Genomic DNA, 24,288 nt, shown 5'->3' on the forward strand with positions numbered 1-24,288 from the left:
TGAGTTTGACAACAACTCGATTCATTCTCTAAATATTTGTTTTTACCACCAATTAACTATTTAATAATAGGCATCTAAACAACAATGCAATTGCAAGTCAGAGGTGTGTTCACAAGTGGTGCGTTGCAAAGACACATTAAGTGGCTTTAAGCGAGAACGAAATACCATAGCGGGATATTTTCGTTTTATTTGGTGTGCATGACAGCATCTTTAATAGGTCGATAATACGGCACCATTTCACTGACAATACTTTATTTGTTTTTAACTCTCGTCATCTTATTTTTCTGAATTTATATCACACGTACGTGCAAATTTTTTTTGCCACTTTATCCTCTAGTTTATTGGGACATTTTCCAACTTTGAGATGAGATGAGAAGAGGATGCTGTGGACGTATTTGAAACAGTGCCAATTTGCTGCAGCTGGAGAGCAAAGCAGGGACAGATCCTCCTACTGTAATTACCGGCAAACTCTGCATGCATTTGGTGTTTAAATTACACGTTTTTGTTTTGGCTTTTGTTTTGTTTCTTTCGATGGATGCAAGTTTATGAAATCACCTCCTAATCTCCTCAAAACAAAAACGAATTATGATAATATATACAGAAACAGCTGTGATGTCGGTTCACTTTGCAAATTCTCAAGATTAAAAAAAAAAACTCATCAAGAAGAAAACAGGGATAAAATATGCAAAAAGTAACCGAACAAACGGAATGTGTGAGGACAATGAACAGGCGTGAAACCACAAGTGAAACTTGTTCCTGAGCTGAAGTAGATCTGAGTGCAAAGATTCTTAACCTTTTTGACATTCCCATAATTCGTGATGACTTGTATTGTGTTTGTATTCAATAAATAAATCAAATCCACTTCAAGTTTCTAAATCTAAAACGATATTAAATAATAACCTTACAATACATATTGATTTATCAACAGCTTTAACAACAGCTGAAGCGTTTAACACGGACGGCTTTCATAAACAGGAAATAAAGCAGTCACAAAGATAGTAGAAAGCACCACTTGATCTTACTAAGATCAAGTCTAAATCATGCTGAGTGAGATGCCAAAAAGTATAACTTATCATCCAAAACATTTTATTTGTTTATCTTCACACTCAACAAGATGCTTTACAGCAAACTACTCCTGAAATAAATTAAGATGAGCGGGTCAGTTAAAGCTAATCACTAAAAAAAAAAAACAATAATTTGACTTTACTTTCATTAAAAAAAATATGGAAAATGTTTGATTACCTTTGTTTTTTTTTCGAGGGTGGGGAGTACATGATTTGTTTGGTTAGGTTTCTTCTTCTACTTAATGTTCACAAATAAACAACTGCCTGGTACTTTATTACCACCTAGCGGCCGAAATCTAAATTGCAACTCAACTTGCAACAGCTACTACTCTACCTCGTCACATTCCCTGCTGTCATTAAATTGTTTGGTCTTCTGTGGTTTTAGACCAAACACAAAATAAATCCATAGAAGAGAAAACGCCAGAGCTGTTTATTCTTCCGATGCTCGCCGAGCTGAAGACACGAGATTTGTTTTGGGGGTATACAATCTCTTTCATTGTCTGCCCGTACAGTCAGAGCGCGCCCAACCAGATAAGTCAGATAACAACGTTGTATTCAATCTGATTTGATAAGAGGTTATTAATCCCTGGCAAGAAATTGTAGCCATAGCAGGGTAGCAATCATTTTATTTACCATAACAACAGGAAGAAAAAAATAGCATGGCTGCCAATGATGTGAATGAGAGATACTTAGTGGATGTGTGTGCATGTGTATGGGTGGGTGAAAATACAATACAAATTGTTCTTAAAGTCCGACAGATGTTTGGTTGCGCCTTCAATGGCCCACTGCATTATCGCATTTAATTTTCTGGTAAGCAGCTGTTGCTCCTCACTCCCATAACAATAAGGTATTTTTAGACAACAGAGTGTGTGAAAAAAAGGCCCATAAAACCCAGAAAGAACAGAATCGATTTGAAAAGATCCCAAAATATAATAGCATGCCTCAGGCCATGCTAAATTTGTGAGGAAATACAATTAGAATAGCAGGAAGTTCGTATTTACTCAGCTACAGAGAGGAGTAGATACACTATTAGTGGCTTATTATGACAAACATCAAGTGAGTGAGACCTGAGGTAGCAAACAAAAAAGGCCTGTTATGTAGAACTGCAAAGAAATGGCAACAACTGAGGCTTACTGAACTGGTCAAATAGGTCGTGGAATGCGTCATAAACACGACCGTGTTCAAGTCATTTGAATCAAAGATGTCCTCCCTGCGTAACTGATGACTGAACATCTTTGAAATGGTTCATTTGAAACGATTGGATTAGCCTTTATTAATTTAGCAGTGGAGAAATGTACATTTCACAGCCGCAAAGTTATGAAAGGAAAGAAAGAAGTAGAAAAACAAAATACAGGAGCTGCTGGAAGGGCGTCACCTTGAAGTCAAAAGAACAAAAAAAAAACAAAACAAATATGATAACACAAAGACATTGTCAGTCATTCAATCTTAAGCACTTTCTGCACCTTCTTTTTTGCGTGAAGCAGTTCTAGATGACAGAGGAGAGAATCAAAGCCTCCTTTTCACCAGTGTATCAGGGGACGTCATGGTGGAATGTGCACATCTGCTACAAGCTGATGGTTGAAAGCAAACGCGAAGCAGGAGCATCCGAAAAGATGTTCTCACATCTCCTTTCCCGCATAAATCCGCTTCAATTCCAAGCCGCGACAGTTCCACGTACGCATAGCCGCTCTGTGCTGACGCTCCTCTCTTCAGAGCCCCTCTTTGCATGATGACAAGCTTTTAACATCTTTTTTTCGTGCCTTCAATTTAGTGAAGAGGACACATTCAAGTCGAGGTGCACTGACATTAACGAGCATTTCCCCAAAGAGATTATTTTTGCGCCTAATGAAATAATAATTGCTTTTTATAGTCCGTTAGTCCTAAATTATGGATTGGAATGACTATGACTTCCCTCGGTGCTCGGTGACCCCGTCTTAAAAATAAGACAAACTCCATCCATAATTTGATGATAAAATAACATTAAAATGGGCAGCAGAAGTTTGTCACAATAGTCTTCAAGATGTAAGGGAGAAAAAAAACAACGCAAGCTAAATTGTTGCTGTCATGTTGGCTTGCCACAACGAGAGCAGATGGGCCGGCGCATTGGAATAAACAGGAAGTGACCTTGAGCTTTTCAAAAGTTCACCCCGCATAACGTCCCGCGTCTCCGCAACTTAACTGTATTCATGAGCATCTGGCCCGCCCTTGACCTGCACGGAGATTCGCTGCATTTCAAACACTTGGCAAATATTCCATTCTTCTCTGCTCTGCGCCTTCTGTAACTGCGACTTTGTTTACTTTATCTATTTCTTTATTTCCCCCCCCCCCCCTCTTTCTCTCTCGGGCTGACATTGATTTATTTGAGCTTCAAGTACATACATTATGGCTATTGATTTAAAGGACAAGCGACACCATTTTTTTTTCGTTTCCTAACTGACATCAGAAAAACGTTTGATAGCATCTAAAATAGCCAAAACACGCAGGATGATATTTTTGGTGAAATGCAAAACACCAGAAAAAAATGACTTCAAGTGTCCCAAAACTGCCACAAAATGAGCTCGGAACTGGGCAGATTCAGAAAGTCCCGCCCCATTGTTCGTGACGTCACTATTGGTCACAAACTGCCTTGCTCCAGAATCAAAACAATGTTTCACAGAGTTCAGATTGGGAGAAGATGCTCTCTCTTGACTCATCCAATTATGAATATGATTCAAATAGTTCTGAAGAGGAAAGCATACATGTTTGCAATCCATTAAAGAAGTCCTTCCGTGTAAATTCGAGTTGTCGGTACTCCAATGTAGTGCCCAGAAAATGCACAAGATGGCGCACAAGCTCAGTTGGAAATGGGCTGATTTGTCCGCTGGGGAATTGACGTCAACTTACACCTTCTTTATGCGTGTTATCGCAATTGGCTGCGACACACGATTCATCATCGCGTTATTTATGTCGTTTTTCTTCTAATTTCGCAATCAACACGGTATTTTCAGACCAAACAAAGTACCCAAAATGCATTGTGTGTCGCTTTCTCGGTCAGGTGCGTTCCAGACGTGACGTCACGTCAGGCACAGACATTCCTCCCAAATCAAAAACTGTGCTGGCACGGCTGCGCTGCCGTAAAGAGTCTCTCCTTGATGATTGACGTGGCCCAAAATGCTGAAAAACAATGCGGATCCGTTCCACGTGACAACGCAACAAAACTCGACTCGTGAGAGCACTCGGTGACGGCCGCCTACACGGGCGCCATCTTGGACTTCCTTCCAACATGGCCTACCAAATCACCGACTTATTTTTAGTCAAGAATTTCTGTTAGATTTGAATATTTAGATATGCAACAGCGACCAAAAAAAATGATGAATAAAACAAGCCTCTATGAGAGCGCCTTGTACTCTCTCTAGTTCAATAAATAAACAGCCACCATATAAATGAGTAAAGGGGAGATTGTCTTTACAACGATTGTAAAAGTACGGCATTTGGATGTGCATCCAGATGAGCAGCTATACAAGGCTCCGGATACGTGCTGGGTGGGGGTAGAAGTCATCTCAGAGGCTTTTCGGGGCAGGCGTAGGTCCCACTTAATGTCAAGCCCGCCAACTGTCGAGTCACATGGGTCAGGCTCCACCTGACGGACGCTTTCAGGCCACGCCGCAAAGTGGCGGGCGGGCTGACACCGTGGAGGTGAAGAGCCCCGTGTCCAAATGGGGGCCCCTCGAATGATTTGCTGGCGCACGGGAGTCACGCAAAGTTACCTCAGACACAAAGTGCATCTCAATTTGGGACGCCGACCCCGAGAGAAGACTTTACAGCTGCCTTTGTACCCTTTTTTTTTCTCTTCCGCACTCAACTTCTTGCTGATGCGGCCATCTTCTAGCCGAGAAAACAGCTTAACTGGCTTTAAAAGCAATGCATTTGGAATAACTTGGGATAATGGGAGCGGCGCGGGCAACTATTTGAATCCAAATTTGTTGTTTGGCAACGTCAGTCATTCAGCCACGTGATGACGCAAAGATGATTTATCGGACGGAGATTTGGCGACAGGTGGAGCACTTTACTTGGTGAACTTCTTCAGCAGCAAGCTTAGGTCTGCAGGGTCTCCCTCAACCCTGACACTTCCAGTATGTACGTCCAAGGACTTTTGCCCGAGGACATCAACGTATTTCATCGGTAAACTAAGTAGTTGTTTTCAAGCACATATGTTGCCAGGCAACAGTCAGAAAGCGCATATCCGAGGGTTCATGACGTTCCTCTCTTGTCGAATCGATACTTCTCAATCATATACGACTACGTGAGAGCTTGTCGAGGGTTACATGGGATGTCACGTGACATCGCGTGACCCCTCTACTGTATACGCACACATGGGGGGGGGGGAAATGATTTCATGTATTCAACTATACTTCATCAAGCAATTGCTTGAAAAACAAAATCATCTCGACCCATTTATTTAGTTATTTATTTAAAAATCAATACATCCAGTTATTTATTTATTCATTTAGATATTCATTCATTTGGATATTTGTTTTTATTTTTTGTGTTTATTTTGTATGTATTTATTTATCAATTGATGTTTATTTATGTATTTATTTATATTTCTGATAATAATAGTAATAATAATACATTTGATTTATTAAGCGCCTTTCAAAATCACCCAACTACACTTTACAATTAAAAGAACAATATTTATGTATGTATGTATGTATGTATGTATGTATGTATTTATTTATTTATTTATTTGTGTATTTATTTAGTTGTTTATGTATTATGTATGTATGTATTTATGTATTTATTTGTTTGTTTATTTATTTATAAATCAGTGTATTTATTTTTTATTACATTTTTATTGATATATTTATTCATTTGTGTTTATTTATTTAATTTTTGTATTTGTTTATTATGTGTTTATTTATCAACTGATTTATTTATGATATATTTATTTAGTTATACGTATTTGTATATGTTTGTTCAAATGTATGTATGCATTTATTTGTTTGTTTTTGTATTTGTTTGTTTAATCTTAATGTTGTTGTATTTTGTTGTGCGTCCCTCAGCATGAGTCGGCGTCTGTCGCGAGCGCTCATGAGACGGCTGTGAATTTTCTTTGCTGTAAAGGCCTCAAAGGTCGACCCGCATTGATTGCTGCTCACATTTACACGTTGCGAAGCGCCAACGGCGTGTTCTGCGATGTTACGCGGGTGAATTGTATGCAATTCACCCGCAAATGCACGACATGATGTTATGGACATCACCGCAGATTTTGTCAATTGATCCCAGCATCTTGAAATAGTTCCGACGACGCGGTGGATTTACTCAAGTTAGCACAGGCTTACTTGCGTACGAAGATCGTGGCACAGCGCCTCTGGGCAACATGATTCTGTTTTGTCTACTAGCTTGGAAACAAGAGTTTGCTACATTCAGAGAGATAATGCCGTATAAAAATCAAAATCCAAAGAATATTAGACGATTCATTTTTTCATGGCCCATATTCATATTGTCGGCATTGAGCCGCAAGGTCACAACTTGATAAATGTCGTATTTGCTCATCAGTAGATATTAATAGTCACATGGACAAATTAATTGATCAATCTAAGAAAATGAATCGCTCTCTTTCAAGTCATTCACTGCCAGATGTACAAAAAAATGTGTCCTTTGCAGTGCCAGGGTTTTTGTCATTTTCACTCAAATTGCATGACCTACGGAATATTGACTTTTCGGACTACATAAATATTCAATGCAGCGTAAGAAACCTTTGACTCTCTTCTTTCATCAGAAAAAAATAGTTCATTCCTTAGCTATATGGATCTGGAGTTATATGAGCTTGAAATGAATGAAATGTTTTTGTGTTGTCTAAGCAATGCTCTCAGGCAATAGAAGAGGTAGAAAAACTTCTGTTGCTTTGGATTCATGAAAAGCAGCTAGCAGGGGACAGTGTGTGAGGGTATTATCGCTACTACATCAACGACCATCACAAAGGTAAAAAAAATACTTTATTATACTGTACAGTTTATTTCTTTAATTGCAATACAATGGCACATTTATTATACATAAAATATGGTCTATTTCATGTAGTTTTAAGGCTTATTTAGCAGAAAATCATTTTTAATGGGGACCTGGGAACGGATTGTTCTCGTTTTAATGTTTTCTTATGGGAAATGAATGTTTGGAAGACGAACTTTTCCCTTACACACACTTTCTGGGAACCAATTAAATTTGTGAGCTGAGGCATGGATGGATGGTTTTGCCTTTATTAGTTTCTCAGTGGAGAAATTTACATTTCACAGCAGCAAAGTGATGAAAGGACTCACTTCACTATCACTATCGTGACTCATGATTATCATATTAGTCATTATCATTATTCACGATCACTGTGCTATCTAACTTCTGAATGTGAAGGCCAGCGTTTTAGTGGAGTATTCTTTTGCAAGCTAATGAAGTGTCTGTGGCACGCAATGGCGACTTTGGCCTTTTCCTCGTTGATTTCCGTCACGGTTACTTAAAAAAAAAAGTGACTCTTGCCGCTGTGCCCTTTCATGTTGCTTTGCGATTCCCGAAGTACTGAAGTCTGTCTTTCCTTCCCCGGTTGGAGTCGCAAAGGTCATCCGCTAGTTAAGCAGCTGATGATCAACACTAGTTGTTGTCAAGCCGTTACGTCATCTATTCTTCTTCATTAGCGTCTCAATGGCGAGCGTCTTTGTTTGCTCACTTTCTCCGTCAGTCGATGGCGTGGCCGCGTGCTATCTGCGTGCCTGCGCTGAAAGATGTCGTGCTTGCAAAAGATTTGTTTTTCCCCAGCACCCTCCCGACGTCGCTTAACAGCTCTGCTCCCGTAGCTCGGATAACGCCAGATAAACACATCCCGGACAATTGGAAGCTGCAATGTGATACAATCGGATAGATTCCACCCGCAGGAATCCGTGCGTCCGCGATCAGCGGAGGAAATGATTGGAAATCCGCTAGTTTGTGGAGTCACGTGCAGCCTCAGTCAGAAAGAGCATTTGATTTGCTGCTCAAATAAATCAAGCAGAGGAAGCGAGAAATGATCAGACAAGATCAACAGAAGAGTTGCTAAAATAGTCGCTGTGTCTGAATACGTCGGAAGGAATTGTCACGGGCCGTTACGACACTAAAAACGGACTAAATGTTGCATGATCACATCGTAGTATTATTTGGAAGGACTACGAGTTATGAAATCTGAAACTGTTTGTTGCATTATTATAGTGAGTGTAAACCAAAATGGCATCGTTATTTGAGATTTCGGGTCTTTCACACAGTGCTTGACTTTGTGACCTGTGACTGAGCCACGCGTGTTTTAAAGATGATCTGCAATTATGTGGACACTGTTTGCCTTGCAGTGGGCCAAATCATATCCATATTTATTTATTTATTCATTTATCCATCCATTTGTTTATCAATGTGTTTATCTATTTATTAATGTACTTATTTTTTGTTTATTCATTTATCTTTTCTTATGTCTTATTTATTTATTTACCCTTTTATTTATGTATCTCGTTATGTATTTATTTATTGTGTGTGTATTTGTTTATGTATTTATGTATTACAGTAAAGTCTCGTTATATCGATATTCTCGGGAGTCGAAAAAAATATAGATATAAGCGGACTATCGATATATCCCATCCTGCGGCATGTAAATTTTCTCCTTGTGTTCATAGAAATAGTATCGGAATAAGCAGTACTATCGATATAACCGATATTGATATAACGAGACTTTACTGTACACACACACACATATATATATATATATATATATATATATATATATACTGTATTTATAAATATAAACGCGGGGTTGAGTGAACGCTGGCGCGTGTGGCTGCCGCTGCTCACCCACAGAAAAAATATCCTGTGACTGTAAAGTATCCTTGAGAGTTTTGAAAGGCGCTTATAAATGAAATGCTTTATTTATTTATTTATCCATTTATTTATTGATCTATCTATCAATTTACTTATTTTGTGTTTATTTATTTATGTTATCTTATGTCTTATTTATGTATTTATCCTTTCATTTATGAATCCATTTATGTATTTATTGATGAATTTATTTGTTTATCTGAAACAGGGAGGGGCAAAGAAAATCAATCCATAGAATAAATATGCAAATAACGACGTTCAATCAATCACCCGTTTGAGCACGACTATTCTAAATGCACTAAATGCAGTGCCCATCTCCAAATACAATCATTTGAAAGAAGGACGTCGTTTTTCTATCTCTTGAATGACCAATAATGATTAAAGATGTGCTCACTAATCCTCTTCGGGTTGCCTCTTTACTCACTGAGTGCACTGAGACGTCATTTGGGGAATGATAAGATGGCGGCCGAATGACGAGCACGGAGAGAAAGACGAGACGAGACGAGACGAGACGAGAGAGACTGACTTTGACTTGAAGCAAAGCAGCGACAGCCATGAATAAAAGACCAAAAAAAACGGAAGAATTTGGAGCATTAAAGAAAGAAGAAAAAAACAGCGGGTACGGAATGTAACATTTGCGGGTAGTGAGAGTCTGATTTTTGCATTTTGCACAAGTCTCATTACGCAAGATGTGTGACTTTATATCATGTTGAAGCAAGCCAAGGTTGAACTCTCGCCAATGTCAAATAAAATATAATGCAGCATAAACTTCATATAATAATATTCATAATAATAATAATAATCAGGGCTAAAGAAATGGCTAAGGTCTCCAAACAAATTGCATAGGAAAGCCACGCCCACTTGCCGACAATAACGAGGAAGTCAAACAGTCGCTCTCATCATTTGGATCATCTCGCAGTGGAGACATTGACATTTCGCAGCAGCAAAGTGATCAAAGTATGAAGAAAGGAAAGGAAGAAGTAGAAAAACAACATACATGACCTGAATGAAGTCAAATCAACAACAACAAAAAAAACTAATGAACTAATTATGTGACACAACACAAAAAAACACAGTTGTTCAGTCTTAACCCATTCACTGCCAGACGATGTGCAAAAATGTGTCCAGTCCAGTGCCAGGGTTTTTGTCATTGTCACTCAATTTAGCAATAGGAGCTTGAAATGAGGGCAGCTGTCCAAAATACAATACAATACAATACATCTTGGTTCATATCGCCATATACCATCTGATGCAATGGCCGCGGGGAATTTTGAATGCTCCAAATGAGCGATTAGCTTCCCGCTAGCCCCCGTTTCTAATTTGACTCCCTCGGGCGTTGTTTTCCTGAGACACTCGGTTTTTAACGGCACTTCCAAACTGTCTGTCGTCCGCCCGCTAATTAGCCCACGCGGTTGTTGTTGATGTCGAACAAGCGCCCCGTCCGCGCCTTCTTCTTCTAAAACGAACGATTTGCTGAGCTGAGGCTCGTCCGCAATCCCTTTGAACAAGCGTCACGCATTTTCACGTCTGGGTGATAGCTCTCGCCTCTTTTGTTCATGGCTGAGTTTCAAAGATGCAACGATTTGTCTGCTCGCCGCCGCTTGAGCAGACTTTGCCTAATAGCATTTTACGATCAGCCGCGAGCGAGCAGCTGTTTGCATTGATGACAAATGGATGGTCATTGCATCAGCTAAACCACCACCACATCTGCACAATCACTTTGGTTGTTGTTTTTACCTGCACGCCCCCCCGAATAGCAAGCTAGCAGGATACCCTAATGTGTTTTGTGTCTTCTCCCTCCCACTTAATCTCGGGCAAGTGTCCTCGCTCGCTCTCGCTGATGGGAAGAGAGTTTTTACAAGTGGCTACACAAAAGATGTTATTATTGGCTGCTCGTTTCTGCTGTCTGCGCTGATAAGAATGGGCGATGGAAAGCACGCCGCCTGCGGAATCCAGCCGGCAAATAACTTCCACGTCCACCCAGCGGAATCCAAATGATTCAGATTCAAGCTTCCCTTAAAGGACAACCAACAGAATAACGTTTGATAGCATCTGAAATAGCCAAAAGACGCAGGCTGATATTTTGAGTCAAATGCAGAACACCAATCAAGATGACTTCAAGTGTCCAAAATCTGCAAAAAATTGAGCTGCCAATTGGGCATTTTCAGAAAGTCCCGCCCCCACTTTGTGACGTCTTGCATTGCTGGAGAATCAAAACAATGGCTTCAGATTGGGAGAATATGCTTTCTTGTTGCACATCCAGTTATGAATATGATTCAAATAGTTCTGAAGAGGAAAGCATACATGTTTGCAATCCATTAAAGAATTTATTCCGTGCCATTTTGAGGCAACATTGAGACAAAAAAGAGGCACAAAATGGCGACCTCCTGTGGCCACCTCCGTTTCCACAGGCTGATAAATTCCTTATATGGAGCTTGGACGCCCTCTTCTGGCGGCTTTTGGGTGCAACGCGAGGTCCCCAGACCAAACAAGTACAGCAAAATACATTGACGTGATGGAAGGACTGCTACAATGTGTCTTTTTTTTGGGTCAGGGGCGTTCCTTCAGTGACATCACGTACAGACTCGTCACCAACTCAAAACAAGACTTTCGGAATATTCAGCGCGAGTCTTAAAAGGGAAAATCTAGCTATATGCGCTCAGTAGAAGTCATTTGAAGCCATTTTACAAATTATGGACACAACTTGTCCGGAGACGTCGGTTGTCCTTTAATTAACATTTATATTTTGAATATAAGGCCCTTGAATAATAGGGCGGAAAAATGCAATGGTCACTGTTGTGGATATGCGCGCATTTAACCGTATTTCATAAATTGTGCATGTACACCCCACACTGAGATGTTATCACCCCGCTGAATATTTTCTGTCAAGGCCCCCCTCTTATCACTATTCTGGCTGCGGGAGAATTGATTGGACCTTCAACCATTTAACCCCATCCCTCTTCAATTGCTGCTGTGGACTGCAAATTTCACCATCGCGGGACGAATAAAGGTATTCTGATTCTGATTCTGATTTACTGGGTAACTTCCTGTTTTGTCCAACAGAGGGCGCTAAGTTGTGGAACTACGCACAAGCGGGTGTGATTTTTCAGGTCATTAATACCAGGTGCGGTATCTTTTTGAATGACAAATGCACAGATGAAGAGATTTGACTCCGTTTTGGAGGTGAGAGAAGGACAGGAAGCTGACGTCTGCATAGCTACTCGGCAGGCCGGATGTTGCCACGGTGGCACCAGAGTTGACTTTTGAAGCGGCCGGCGTGCGTCTCTTTGCCTTCTCATTCCTCACATGTCCCTCTTTGTCTCGCCCTCAACCTCCTCCGTGATTCTCCCGTCGGCCTTGGGAGCATCTGCGCCCCCTTATGCCCTCCGCGCCTTTAGGCCACAACCGATAACTTATTTATTCCATAGCCCCCAAAAACATGAATTATCAACGTTCTTATTTTCCATCAATTTCTACTCTTGACCTGCTTCTGTATTTTCTCTCTTTTTTTTTTGCGTCACGCAAACACGCAGATGGCCTGTGAAGAACTATTCTACCCCCGCTGAAATGTCAAGCGCTTACTTGTATTTCAACATTTTTTTGTTCTTATAGTGTTTACATTTGATGAGCATGTCTTTGTCAGAACAGAAAACTAGAAAGCAAATGGCAGCTAATCAGCACTTTTCCCATTTTTCGAGGCTGCCCGTTAGCCGTTAGACAGTTAGCCTCAAAGCTTTTATGCACTTTCACAGCTATTGAACTTTAGTTGCTCGCGGAAACTTGTTTTGTAATGTGCACACAAAAAGTTCTTCATTAAGAACTTTGCTTTTAGCATTTCAGTTTGTGTAAAGGAGTCCATTTTTTAAATGCGCGGGTGAAAACAAAGGGAGGTTCCCTCCGTAGCGGTGTATTATTTGGCCATTAGCAAAAGCTGGCGGTTATTTTGCTCATTCGCGGCAGCTGTGACATAAAACGGACGAACCCTCATTCCATTGAACGTGCAGTGAACATACGTGACAAAACCCATCAAAAGTCACGTGAAAATAGCAATTTTCCAACATTTCGATCGTGTTTCGTGACAGACATGACATAACCTCCGACATATCCGAATTTATTCGGGAATTGAAAAGAGTGACGTGGAGCGCCATTTGCAAATTTGTTCAGGTTTTGGTTTTTCTCGCGAGGGTTGCCGATAAAGCACTGCTCAGACCTCTGGCAGGTTTTTTCTTACACAAGGGGGCAGCATTTGCATTTTGTCCACGTTCGCGCTTTATTAAATCTTCAGCTGCTAAAGCGCTATAGAAATCAATATGTATTGTATTTTTTAAAGCTGCCCCCATTTCAAGCGCCAGCGTTTTGGACGCCATTTGTTATTGTCATTAAATGAAGGAAAAGACAATCACACGTGTGTTACTTGGAATTTGTAGGCAGGAAAAGTTCCAATTAGCCATCAGCGATGAGCAAATAATACTGGATGTCAGTTCATCCTTTTGTCCTCCAGCTACCTTTGAGCTTGCTGAAAGCAAGATGGCGAGGCGTCTTGAAAGGGCCCAGGTAGGCTCTTTCAACCACATCTGAGCTTTGACTGTCATCCGCAAAGACAGACTGTCCCTTCAAAGAGCCAACCTCCAACTTTATGCAAAGAGACAAACGCAAGCCACGACGACTTAACATCTCATGGCTCGTACCATGCAAAGGGCAAGCTTGGCAATAAGCTCGGCAATAAGCTCAACACGAGGGCAACTACGTGACTCCCTTAAAGGACAACCGACACCACTTCTTTGTCTCCTAACTGACATCAGAAAAACGTTTTATAGCATTTAAAATACCCAAAACACGCAGGCTGATATTTTTAGTCAAATGCAAAACACCAATAAAAGTGACGTAAAGTGTCCAAATTCTGCAAAAAATTGAGCTGCGAATTGGGCATTTTCAGAAAGTCCCGCCCCCAGTTGGTGACGTCACGCCAAGACGTCTCACATTGCTTATGAGTCAAAACAATGGCTTCAGATTCGGATAATATGCTTTCTTGTTACGCATCCAGTTATGAATATGATTCAAATAGTTCTGAAGAGGAAAGCAGAAATGTTTGACATCGATTCAAGAAGTCCTTCTGGCATCTGGACTCCAATGTAGCTCCCAGAAAATGCACACAACGGCTCCGCTCCATTGGAAATGGGCTGAGTTTTCTGCTGGGAATTTGTGCCAACTAGTATCAAATAGTAGTCTTGGTGCAACAAACAACGATTCACCATCGCGTTGTGTGTGTGTGTGTTCCTTCTAATTTCAGAGCAAACAAAGTACCACAAGATGCATTGCGTGTAGCTTTCTCGGTCAGGGGCGTTCCATTTGTGACGTCACGTCAGGCATCGTCATCAACTGGAAAACACGACTTCTTGAAGTCTTAAAAGGTAAAATATAGCGACATGCGGTGGAATCTTTGTCAAATACGCTCAGTAGAAGTCATTTGACAAATTATGGACACAACTTGTCCCGAGGCGTCGGTTGTCCACAATACTTTTTTCAACAATGAAACAGTTGCTCTGTATCTTATCAACATGTTTGTAACTTTTTTTGAATGGTTCTATGAATTGGCTCAGGCATTAAAGGAACTTTTCCCTGTCCAATTCCACCTTTGATTGATTGACATTATGAGCAGCTGGAAATAGTTGGTTCACTATTTTTAAAATGTTTCTGATCATTTCTACATCTGAAAATGCCAGTTTTTCCCCTCTTGTAAGAAAAGAATGCTTTTGAATTGATGACATTTTCCCCCAAAACAAAACCATGTCATCATTCTTTCCTTTTTATTTTCTTGACTCTCGCCTACTCTTGAGAATCCCTTCATCATGACAACGGTTCTTCCATACCATCCACATTATTATAATCCCCCATCATTTCACCAAAATGGCATATGGCCCCCTCCCGTCATCATCCGGAAGCGCTCACATATCACATGACCACATTTAAAGAGCACCGTATGACGCAGTGACCCACGTTCGCATGGATGAATCATTCCTTTCTTATAGCTAATAGAGTGAATATGCTGCATTTGGGGGGTTGGGGGGGCTCTCAAAAGTGTGTTATCACATTGCCCCAAGTGATGCTGGAGGCTAAAGATGGAAAGAGAGGGTGCAATCTACGGAAAGGGAGGGAGGCCTCTGCATCACGGATGAGCTTATTTCACAGTTCAAAGCGGAACGTGACCGCGAGGCGAGCGATGGTGGAAGGGGGGGGGGGGTCCTGACAGTCACTCCGGAAAAGGGAGGATGACAGTGCTGTGTTTATCGAGGGCGACAAGAGGGAAAAGCCCCAATCAGGTGCTCACCTTGCTATGCGTATGCAGGCCTTCACGGGTCTTTCACCATGAATGTAGGATCACATTAAAAGTCGTCATGTCACACGAGGACTCAACACACAGCCATTTTGTATTTTCTCGTGAAGTTGTGGTTGACGCTCCCAAATCGATGACAACACTGTGGGACAAATATACAATTAATCAAGCAATTAAATAATTGTTGTCGTTTTTTCCAAACATTGTTTTTAATTGGATAGCGTGTTGTTCATTGGATTGGATTAGCCTTTATTGGTCTCGCAGTGGAGAAATTAACATTTTAGACCAGCAAAGTTTTGAAAGGATGAGGAAAGGAAAGAAAGAAGTAGAAAAACAAAATACATGAGCAGGCGCAAAGGCAGCCACTCTCACGCCGCCATCTTGAAGTCAAAACAACTAAATAACAAATAACGTCACACAACGCAAAAGACACAGACAGTCATTCAATCTCAAGCACTTTTCTGCACCATCTTTGTCGTATGAAGCCGTTCTAGATGAACGAGGAGATGATTAAAGCGTCCTTTTCACCAGTGGATCAGAAACGTGATGGAAATTGCATAATTTACTACAAGCTAAATGTTGAAAGCAAACACGAAACTGTAGCATCCATTGGCGAAAAGAGATTGTCTCACATCTCCTGTAAATCCACTTCAATTCCAAGCCCCGACACTTCCACATACGCATCGGCACTCTGCGCTCACGCTCCTTTCTTCTCATCGCGGGCTCCTCAAGCCATGCATCCATCCCGCTGCAGACTTTCCAACAGCACCGACCTTTCCGCCGAACAAAGTGTGACTGTAAAAATGCTGCCCATTACTCCCAAATCTCCCAATCAAAAACAGTGCTGGCATATTCGTCCTGACGAAAAGGCACAACCACTCAGCACAGTCTCCTCCTTGATGAATGTCATGGCCAAAAATGCTGAAAAACAATCCGGATCCATCTCCATTCAAGGTGTCTTGGATTACGTGGAACCAACAGCCAGAGAAATTCCTCTTTTTCCTTCCAATTTGCGATTTCAAGAAAGTGTCTTGAATTTCTTTTCAACCTGATGGTAGTTGGAAGTTGTAAATATGACTGCAGAAAGCACCTGCACCTGCTTCTTTTAGTGCCATTCTGCAGCTGTGCCTTTCGGGGTTTTTTTGCTTGTAAAGAAATGAATACCTCCCCTCGCTCAAATTGATTAGAGCGTTTATTAAAAGCACCCCCCCCCCCCCACACACACACCTTTAACATTGGTGAAAAGATGTAATTTCCCACACCTCTATGGCAGAACAACATAATTACACAGCAGAGTGATTAGTAAATCCAATGAATGCAGCCATTCACTTGTTGTTGTTTTCTGCTTCAAAACCAGAAATGTGTTTTAAGTGCCGTGTGATAGATTGCGCCAAAGAGGCTAGGTAATCGCTCATCGCAAATATGGAACACGTGTTCTTTCAGGTGTATAAGAAAAGTAAGCTAGCACATCATGCTAATCGCTCTAAGTCAAAAGAATCTGTTGAAGGACAACCGACGTCTCCGGACAAGTTGTGTCCATAATTTGTAAAATCGCTTCAAATGACTTCTGCTGAGCGTATTTGACAAAGATTCCACCGCATATCGCTATATTTTACCTTTTAAGACTCGCGCTGAATATTCAAGAAGTCTTGTTTTTGAGTTGGTGACGAGTCCTCACCCTACGTCACTGAAGGAACGCCCCTGTGCGAGAAAGGACATACCTTGCATCACCTCAATGCATTTTGCGGTACTTTGTTTGGTCTGAAAACTTCGCGTTGATCTGCGTTGATGGCGAGATTAGAAGGTAAACACATCAATAACGCAATGGTATTCGTTGACAAAAATTCCAAGCTGAAAAATAAACGGAGATCTGGCGCCATCTTCTGCATTTTCTGTGACGCTACACATCAGTCTTGATCCGTCGAAATGACCCGGAAGACCTTGTTAATCGATTGCAAACACTCGTACTTTCCTCTTCAGAACTATTTGAATCATATTCATAACTGATGTGTAACAAGAAAGCATCATTTCCGAATCTGAAGCCATTGTTTTGATTCTCGAGCAAGGCAAGACTTCTTGGCGTGACGTCACCAACTGGGGGCGGGACTTTCTGAAAATGCCCAATTCGCAGCTCAATTTTTTGCAGATTTTGGACACTTTACGTCACTTTTATTGGTGTTTTGCATTTGACTAAAAATATCAGCCTGCGTGTTTTGGGTATTTTAAATGCTATAAAACGTTTTTCTGATGTCAGTTAGCAAACAAAAAAGTGACGTCGGTTGTCCTTTAAGTTTCCTGTTGAATCCAAGTGGGCTGAAAAAACACATTTGCTTTCAGACTCGGGGATACTTGAGGAGCCACCTACCGACTTGTGACATTTTAGCTTCACTTTGGTCATGCTAATGACAAATGTAATTTGTTAGGAATATGCCGCATGCGCAGCGACTCGTTTGCCAAAAACAATGTTTTTTATTTTTTCTTCTCACTCTCAGTAGCAACTGCAGCATGGATACACCACTGTCATCACTTTGCACTTGACGCTGCTGCTGCTGCTGCTGACCAGGCAATTGTGAAGAGCCATTAACTCCCTCATGCAAATGAAGGAAATATGTCGGGTCACCCTTCGTGGGTCGCATTAAGCCTGTCAACTTTTCACGTCAAATTACTTTCTTTTCATTTTTGACCAACTGGAGCTCATATTAGAGTGATGGCAAAACAAATTGGAAGTCAGCAAAAGAAAACGGCTGTGGAATTTGACATTTGGTTAGCATGTCTATCGTGAGTAAAACAACAACAACAACAACAACAAAATATATATAAGCATGTCTTACTCACCCATACCTGAAAAGTTTGCTGTTTTTGAGGCGGCCATTTAATTGCAGTGGATTAGCCTTTATTAGTCTCGCAGTGGAGAAATTTACATTTCATAGCAGCAAAGTGATGAAAGTAAGATGAAAGGAAAGGAAGAAGTAGAAAAACAAATACAGCAGTGGCGCCATCGTGAAGTCAAAACAACAACAAAAACCTAATTAACAAATAATGTGGCACAACATTCAATCTTAAGCACTTTTCTGCATCCTCTTTGTTGTATGAAGCAGTTCTAGATGAAAGAGGAGATGAGCAAAGTGTCCTTTTCACCAATGGATCCGGGACTACAAGGGGAAATGTGCATGTCTGCTACAAGCTAAATGTTGAAAGCAAACACGAAGCTGTAGCATCCATTGATGGAGAGAGATTGTCTCGCATCTCCTGTAAATCCGCTTCAATTCCAAGCCGCAGTCGTTCCACATACGCATCGGCGCTTCTCTCTTCTCATTGTGATCATTAAAGGATGTCGATGGCGCTGGATGTAGATGTGATAACTCTCCTGACACGTTCATGTGTCCAAATCCACAGAACGGATCCCCCGAAGGTCACATTTTCAGCCGCGTGATTTCATTTCTGGTGCGCGTGGTCTCTAAATTCACACCAATCCAATCCAAATGTCTCCACGCAGTCCACGGAGGCTTCACAAGCAGAAGCTTTTGAAGGCCTCAAAGGACCTAGACTCCAATTGTCTTTGTTGAATTTGTAAATCATCTGCGGAGGCGTTGCGCCGGAAGCAATGCAAAATGGCGCCTTTGGAGGATGGAAACCTCCTCCGTGTACTCGCATGGAGGCCGCTGTCTGTCTCACCTCACAACTTTCACGCATCTAAACGAGGGAAAAAAAGCTGTCACGTGTCTCTTCTCGCAAATCAACCCTTCTCTTTTGTGTCTTCTCAGAAACTTGCCAGAGCCACTTTTCAGGATGGAAGCTTGCGTCCATTCTATTCAGGCCGCTCTCGGCTGTCACGTCGGCTGAATTTGTCGTAGTGCAAGACGACGAGCGTGAGGGCGACGGGCAGAACAGCCGTCACCTCAATGTCTCCCTGCCTGATCATCAATGAGACACACGTGGAGCGCCACCATCTCAACAACAAGTAGGCCAATCTCTGTTGCCTTGCACACACATACGCAAGGAAAGTAGCACAACAACACAACCTCCAAACAACAAAAGTCTCCATCTCTCTTTAGTTTTCATTTGTGAAACAACAAAAGTGCTTTTTCTTTATGTTTTGGTCCGCCTAAAAATGTTTTGAAAGAACTCAATCTGCAGTACATATGCACCTAAAAGCTAGCAAGCGCTCATTTGACGACTATGAGGGGAAAATCAAAGAAGCTATGTTCATAAAACAGCAAAAGCCTTCACTAAATCGCCACGGTGGGGTGAGGTTCAATTTGGATCGTTTGTACAACAGACTACTTAGGCAACATAGGCTTAGTTATGCTGATCAGGTGATAACAGATCATATGGGGAAATCAGGCCACTCGTAGACACCATACTAGGGCAGGACAATAGAAGTCATCAGTGTAGCCACAGTGAGTAGTCCTCTGCTCCCCCCCCCCCCCAACCTGAGGGCAGGGACCAATCATAGCAGAGTCTGGCACCGCCACGTCTGGACAGTAGGGATATATATATAGGGCCAAAGCTACCAGCAAAAGATTTTAGCTCGCTGACGAAGCCTCTTGGATAAGAAGCGAAACGTCCGACACCTCCAAAGAAGTCCAGATGACGGCTGAAGAAACCTTTTCACCGATGGACCACTCCTGTACGACTGCGAGCTTACACAGACGTAAACAAACAAAACCGAAGAAAATCGTGCATGCCGCTCCGCGTCACTCTTTTCAATTCTCAAATACTTTCGGAAATGGCAGCAAATGAGTTAGTGGCATTTCCATTCATTTTAATGGTCAAGGGCGATGAAAATAAGAGCGAAGAGATTTCATGGTGGAGCATTCCATCATTGTGGGCGTCAGTGATTAACGGCGCGTGCATTTCCTGCTCTGCTATTTATCCGACATGTGCACTTGTACAAAAGCAGATCTTGTTCATGATTGAGAAGGAGGGAAAATGGGGCCAATTTGGATCCTCATTAAATTTTCAAAAGTCCTCATGGTCCTCACAAAATGGAAGCAACTGTTCCAAAGCAACCTCCATTTTATGCTACAGTAGCTGCAAATTACTTTCACAAAAGTCTTTTAATCACACACACACACGCACGCACACACGCTGCAGTTCATTTGCTGTGCGCTCATTTTCCACACGCCCTTCTTCGATGACCATCAGCCATCATGCACGATGATGGCCTGACTGATCAGCGCCAATATCTTGTTTTCCAGCATTCCTGCATTCTTCCAAACATTCGAGTTTGTAGTAACATGTAGTATTCTCTCGAGTTGTACATGTACATATCATTTTAGAGCATATATTTTATTAAATGTTTGTATTTCAGTACAAACCAATACAGATGACTTATATGAACCTTAACATACTTATCTAAGCCTTAAACATACATTCCATACGAAATATAGCACTCAAGCAACTTAGGAACAAATTCACCGTACAAACAGTCGTTCAGAACGTATCTCCTTCGTAAGTTGGGGAGCGTCTGTACTGTAATCCGTCCATTTTCTGTAACGCAGTTATAATTCGTTTGTCAATAGAACATGTTCATTATTTATGGACGGGTGAAGTTAGCAAATTAGTACTGGATCAAATGTTCACTTTGTACTGCTCCAAATGGTGCACAAACAGGAAATATCCCTTGAAATTATTTGATGGAGTAGTGGTTATATATGAATGAAAATAACAATAACGTACAATCAAATGATGTCTTATTCCCATTGCTGTAGAATATTCACCATGAAAAAAAAAAAGATTTTTTTTTCCCCATAATTGGCAGTGTGGCAATCAAGAGACATGCATATAAATCACGTAAGTCATTGTGCCATTTTGGCCCATTGAGTTTAAAAATAGTTGGGCTGACGAGGTGCTGGAAGGAGCTCAAGGCTGGCTCAACTACAGTCAAAGCTCTTGTTATTTCTTTCATCCTTGAGTCCGTTGGAGTGGCCATTTGTCCCTCCTGTGCGGGCGCCAAGGCCGCTTGCTTCTCTCTGTCCACCGACAGTATTAATCAACAACACTATTTCACATTGTCATGATCATCAGTGCTTATTTGGCAAGGGAAAAGCACCATCGCTGTCTCTTGAACAATCCGAAAAATACACCGTTTTCAATCAGAGGTTGCCTTCCGTCTTCCGACAGTTATCTTGAGCTCTCAGCTCCACTCTCTTTGAAACTCCTTGAAAAGCTGCTTGCGGGGTGCCATGGGTTCAATGGCGCGCCACCTGCACGGAAATTGCCTTTAATCGTCCTCGGCCATCGTACTGCTCCAAGTGGTAATTGGCCCGCGCCAGCAATCACGAAGGCTCATCGCAGACATTCAGACACTAAATCTTGTTGCCTCATTGACAAAAAAAGGCGGAATTAAAAGCCTTTTGTTTTGAACTGTTCTTTTGGAATTGCAAACCTGCTTCGTAGTACTTTCAATGCTCACGTGGCTCAAGTTTACCTACCCTGTTTTCTGGTGGATAAGTCGCACCCCCAATGAATGAAAAAAAAAAATTCAAATGTAAGATATAAATAGATATCTCAAAGTTTGCTGTCATGGCTCAATACGACTTCACAAATAAGGTGTATGTGTATGTATAATGCTTTAATTTGTCTTGCGCTTTACTAACACACCAAACAACTAAAAGCGAGAAAGTGTGGTGGGGTGTGCGGGATAACACGTCTCCCCCTCTGTGTCCAAATATTTCAGATGTGAGCGTTGGCACTATAACAAGATAGTGCACTTACTTGTAGAAACGGCACATATGTTCCCCCGGGCGGGATGAACGGCTCCGCCTGGGAGGATGCGGGAAGAATTGAGGGATGAGTGTCTCCATCTGTCTGTTGGGGGCAAACAGTCGTTCTGCGGGGAGGAGGGGGTTGTACTCACAGTGTCCCGAGGATACATATCACACAACGTCTTGGCATGGTAAAAAAAAATCTGCTTGTGGACATGGAAGACGTATGACTTAAACACTCTGATGAGTTTGTCACTGCGTGAAGTTGGACGCTGAGGAATTGACCATCTCGCTGGCCGACAGATATTATCTGCTTTGGAGATGGATGGCGTAGCGCCCGCCACACAGACCACTTCATGTGACACTCCCTCACTTCTGCTGCTTTGGGGGCGGCTTTTCCACATGCTTTTTTATCAGCAGGCCAAAATCAAGGCAAGACTGATCATTGCTCGGGCAAGGATCCAAATCAATATCCCATTAATGTCATAGCCGCAGGGTCGGCTTGTATGCCATTGTGTCCTTGGTCTAACTACAAACTGGACTTTTATCACAGACCCCTGTGACTTTCAGATTGAGGAGATGCAGTGATTTTGCGGTTGCGTAAGAGATGGATGGACCGAACCGTCTACAGGACGGTAGATGTCAGAATCATAAAACCATGAATAGTCCCACAATGGGGACATTTGCAATCGACAGCAGCAAAATTAAAAGGGGTGAAGAGAGACAAGATAAGAAGAAAATATTCTATGCATAATAGAAATGTCAGAAGACTGAAATGTATAACTGCATGTTTCAAATGTTTCATAAAAACAACTGGTAGGAATGAGCGGCGGTACCTCTCCATCTTGCAGCGTGGGTGTAACAGTCTTTGGCTGGAGGAGCTACCCAGTGCTGTCAGGGTGGGCAGGAGGGGGTGGGAGAGGCTGTCCATCATAGCCTTTAGTTTAGTGAGCGTCCGTCTGTAGCCCACCTCCTCCAGAGAGTCCAGCGAGCAGCCCAGGACAGAACTGGCCCTCTTGACCAGGCGCTCCAGTCTTTTTCTGTCCCTGGTGGTGATGTTTCCTGACCAGCAGATTATTCCATGGTGGATGGCTTAAGCGACCGCAGAGTCATATGTCTTCAGGAGTGACCCCTGAACCCCAAAAGAGGAGGTGAATCGGTCCCTTTTTATCTATCAACAGATGGACTCAGGGATGAAACGCAGCTGATGGATGGACGGTGGAATGAAAGAATGGATGAGAACTGATGACAGACAGACAGAAAAAGCATGTTAAATTATGGACTATGGGACAGATAACACAAAGAGCAGATGGATATTGATGGACTGATTGGCAATCAGAGGGAGTGACAGAGGTAGAAATAAAAGATAAACACACAGATGATTTGATTGGAATGGATCGTGAACGAAGGGATGAAAGGAACGCTGCTTTCGGGTGACTTGACAGCCCATAAAACTCAGGCCGATCTCAAACTGTGCTACTCAATCTCGCATTGAGGCGGTCGTTACGTGAAAAGTCAGTCAGAGCAAGAGAGGACGTAGAGACGAAGGACAGTTGATAGCGATCGCAGTGGCTTCCTGGATGACTCAAGCGCGATGAAGTTGTCATCGACTTCCTTTTGAATCACGAGTTACACGCCGGCGGGCCAGTTGGACGCGATCCGTCCACCCTACCCGCCACACGACTCATCAATGTCCGGCATCTGTCTCCGTGTTCGCAACATGAACACCTTCACTGGGCTGCAGACGTCACGCAGCTATTAATAACCCACATGGTCTAGCGGGTTGTAATTGAGTTGGTCCTGTTACAAATGCGAAAAGCTGGAGACTGTAACCGAGGCCTTGCGTTCAATGACATCCTGCTTTCTTTTGCTATTACAACGGTCACTATGAAAAGAAGACTGAAAAAGCTGTTCGCTGAGTGACATCACGTGCAATTGTTCATGTGTTGTACAGCGACTAAAATAGGGAGCGAACATAGCGAGCATGAGTTGAATTTCTCATGCCTACAAAATCCCTTTAAGATTGGTCACTATTTTGTCAAATAAAAACTGAAGATGTGGACTGACCCTTGATACAAACATAGATGGAGTACCCAGAGAAAGCCCAGAGCGGCCCGGGGAGAACATGCCAACTCCACACTGGAAGACCAGAGGTGATTTCGAACCCGCGACCGAGCACTGTGAGCTCCATGCGCTAATCACTGGACGTCGTCGCTATATATGCCAGCATTATTTTTTGCATTAGCACACCAAACACCAAATGGTGTCATCCCTCGTCGTTTACGACTAAACACGCATGCACCTGTAGGATTTAAGGGGA

At 42.1% G+C, this 24,288-nt stretch overlaps 1 protein-coding gene across 2 annotated transcripts in view; it reads left to right on the plus strand.

Moving 5' to 3' along the window:
• Positions 1-19,026: 19,026 nt before the first annotated feature.
• Positions 19,027-24,288, plus strand: part of il1rapl1a (interleukin 1 receptor accessory protein-like 1a) — a 237,149-nt gene continuing 231,887 nt past the window's right edge. For both annotated transcript variants that reach the window (XM_089003081.1, XM_089003082.1), the window contains exon 1: positions 19,027-19,219. In XM_089003081.1, coding sequence (XP_088859207.1) covers positions 19,183-19,219 — 37 coding nt within the window. In that variant the 5' untranslated portion in view covers positions 19,027-19,182. The remainder of the gene's footprint in view (positions 19,220-24,288) is intronic.

The sequence above is a fragment of the Hippocampus bargibanti genome, linkage group LG08, assembly GCF_051943395.1.
Source record: "Hippocampus bargibanti isolate YZ-2025 linkage group LG08, ASM5194339v1, whole genome shotgun sequence".
NCBI classification, from domain to species: domain Eukaryota; kingdom Metazoa; phylum Chordata; class Actinopteri; order Syngnathiformes; family Syngnathidae; genus Hippocampus; species Hippocampus bargibanti.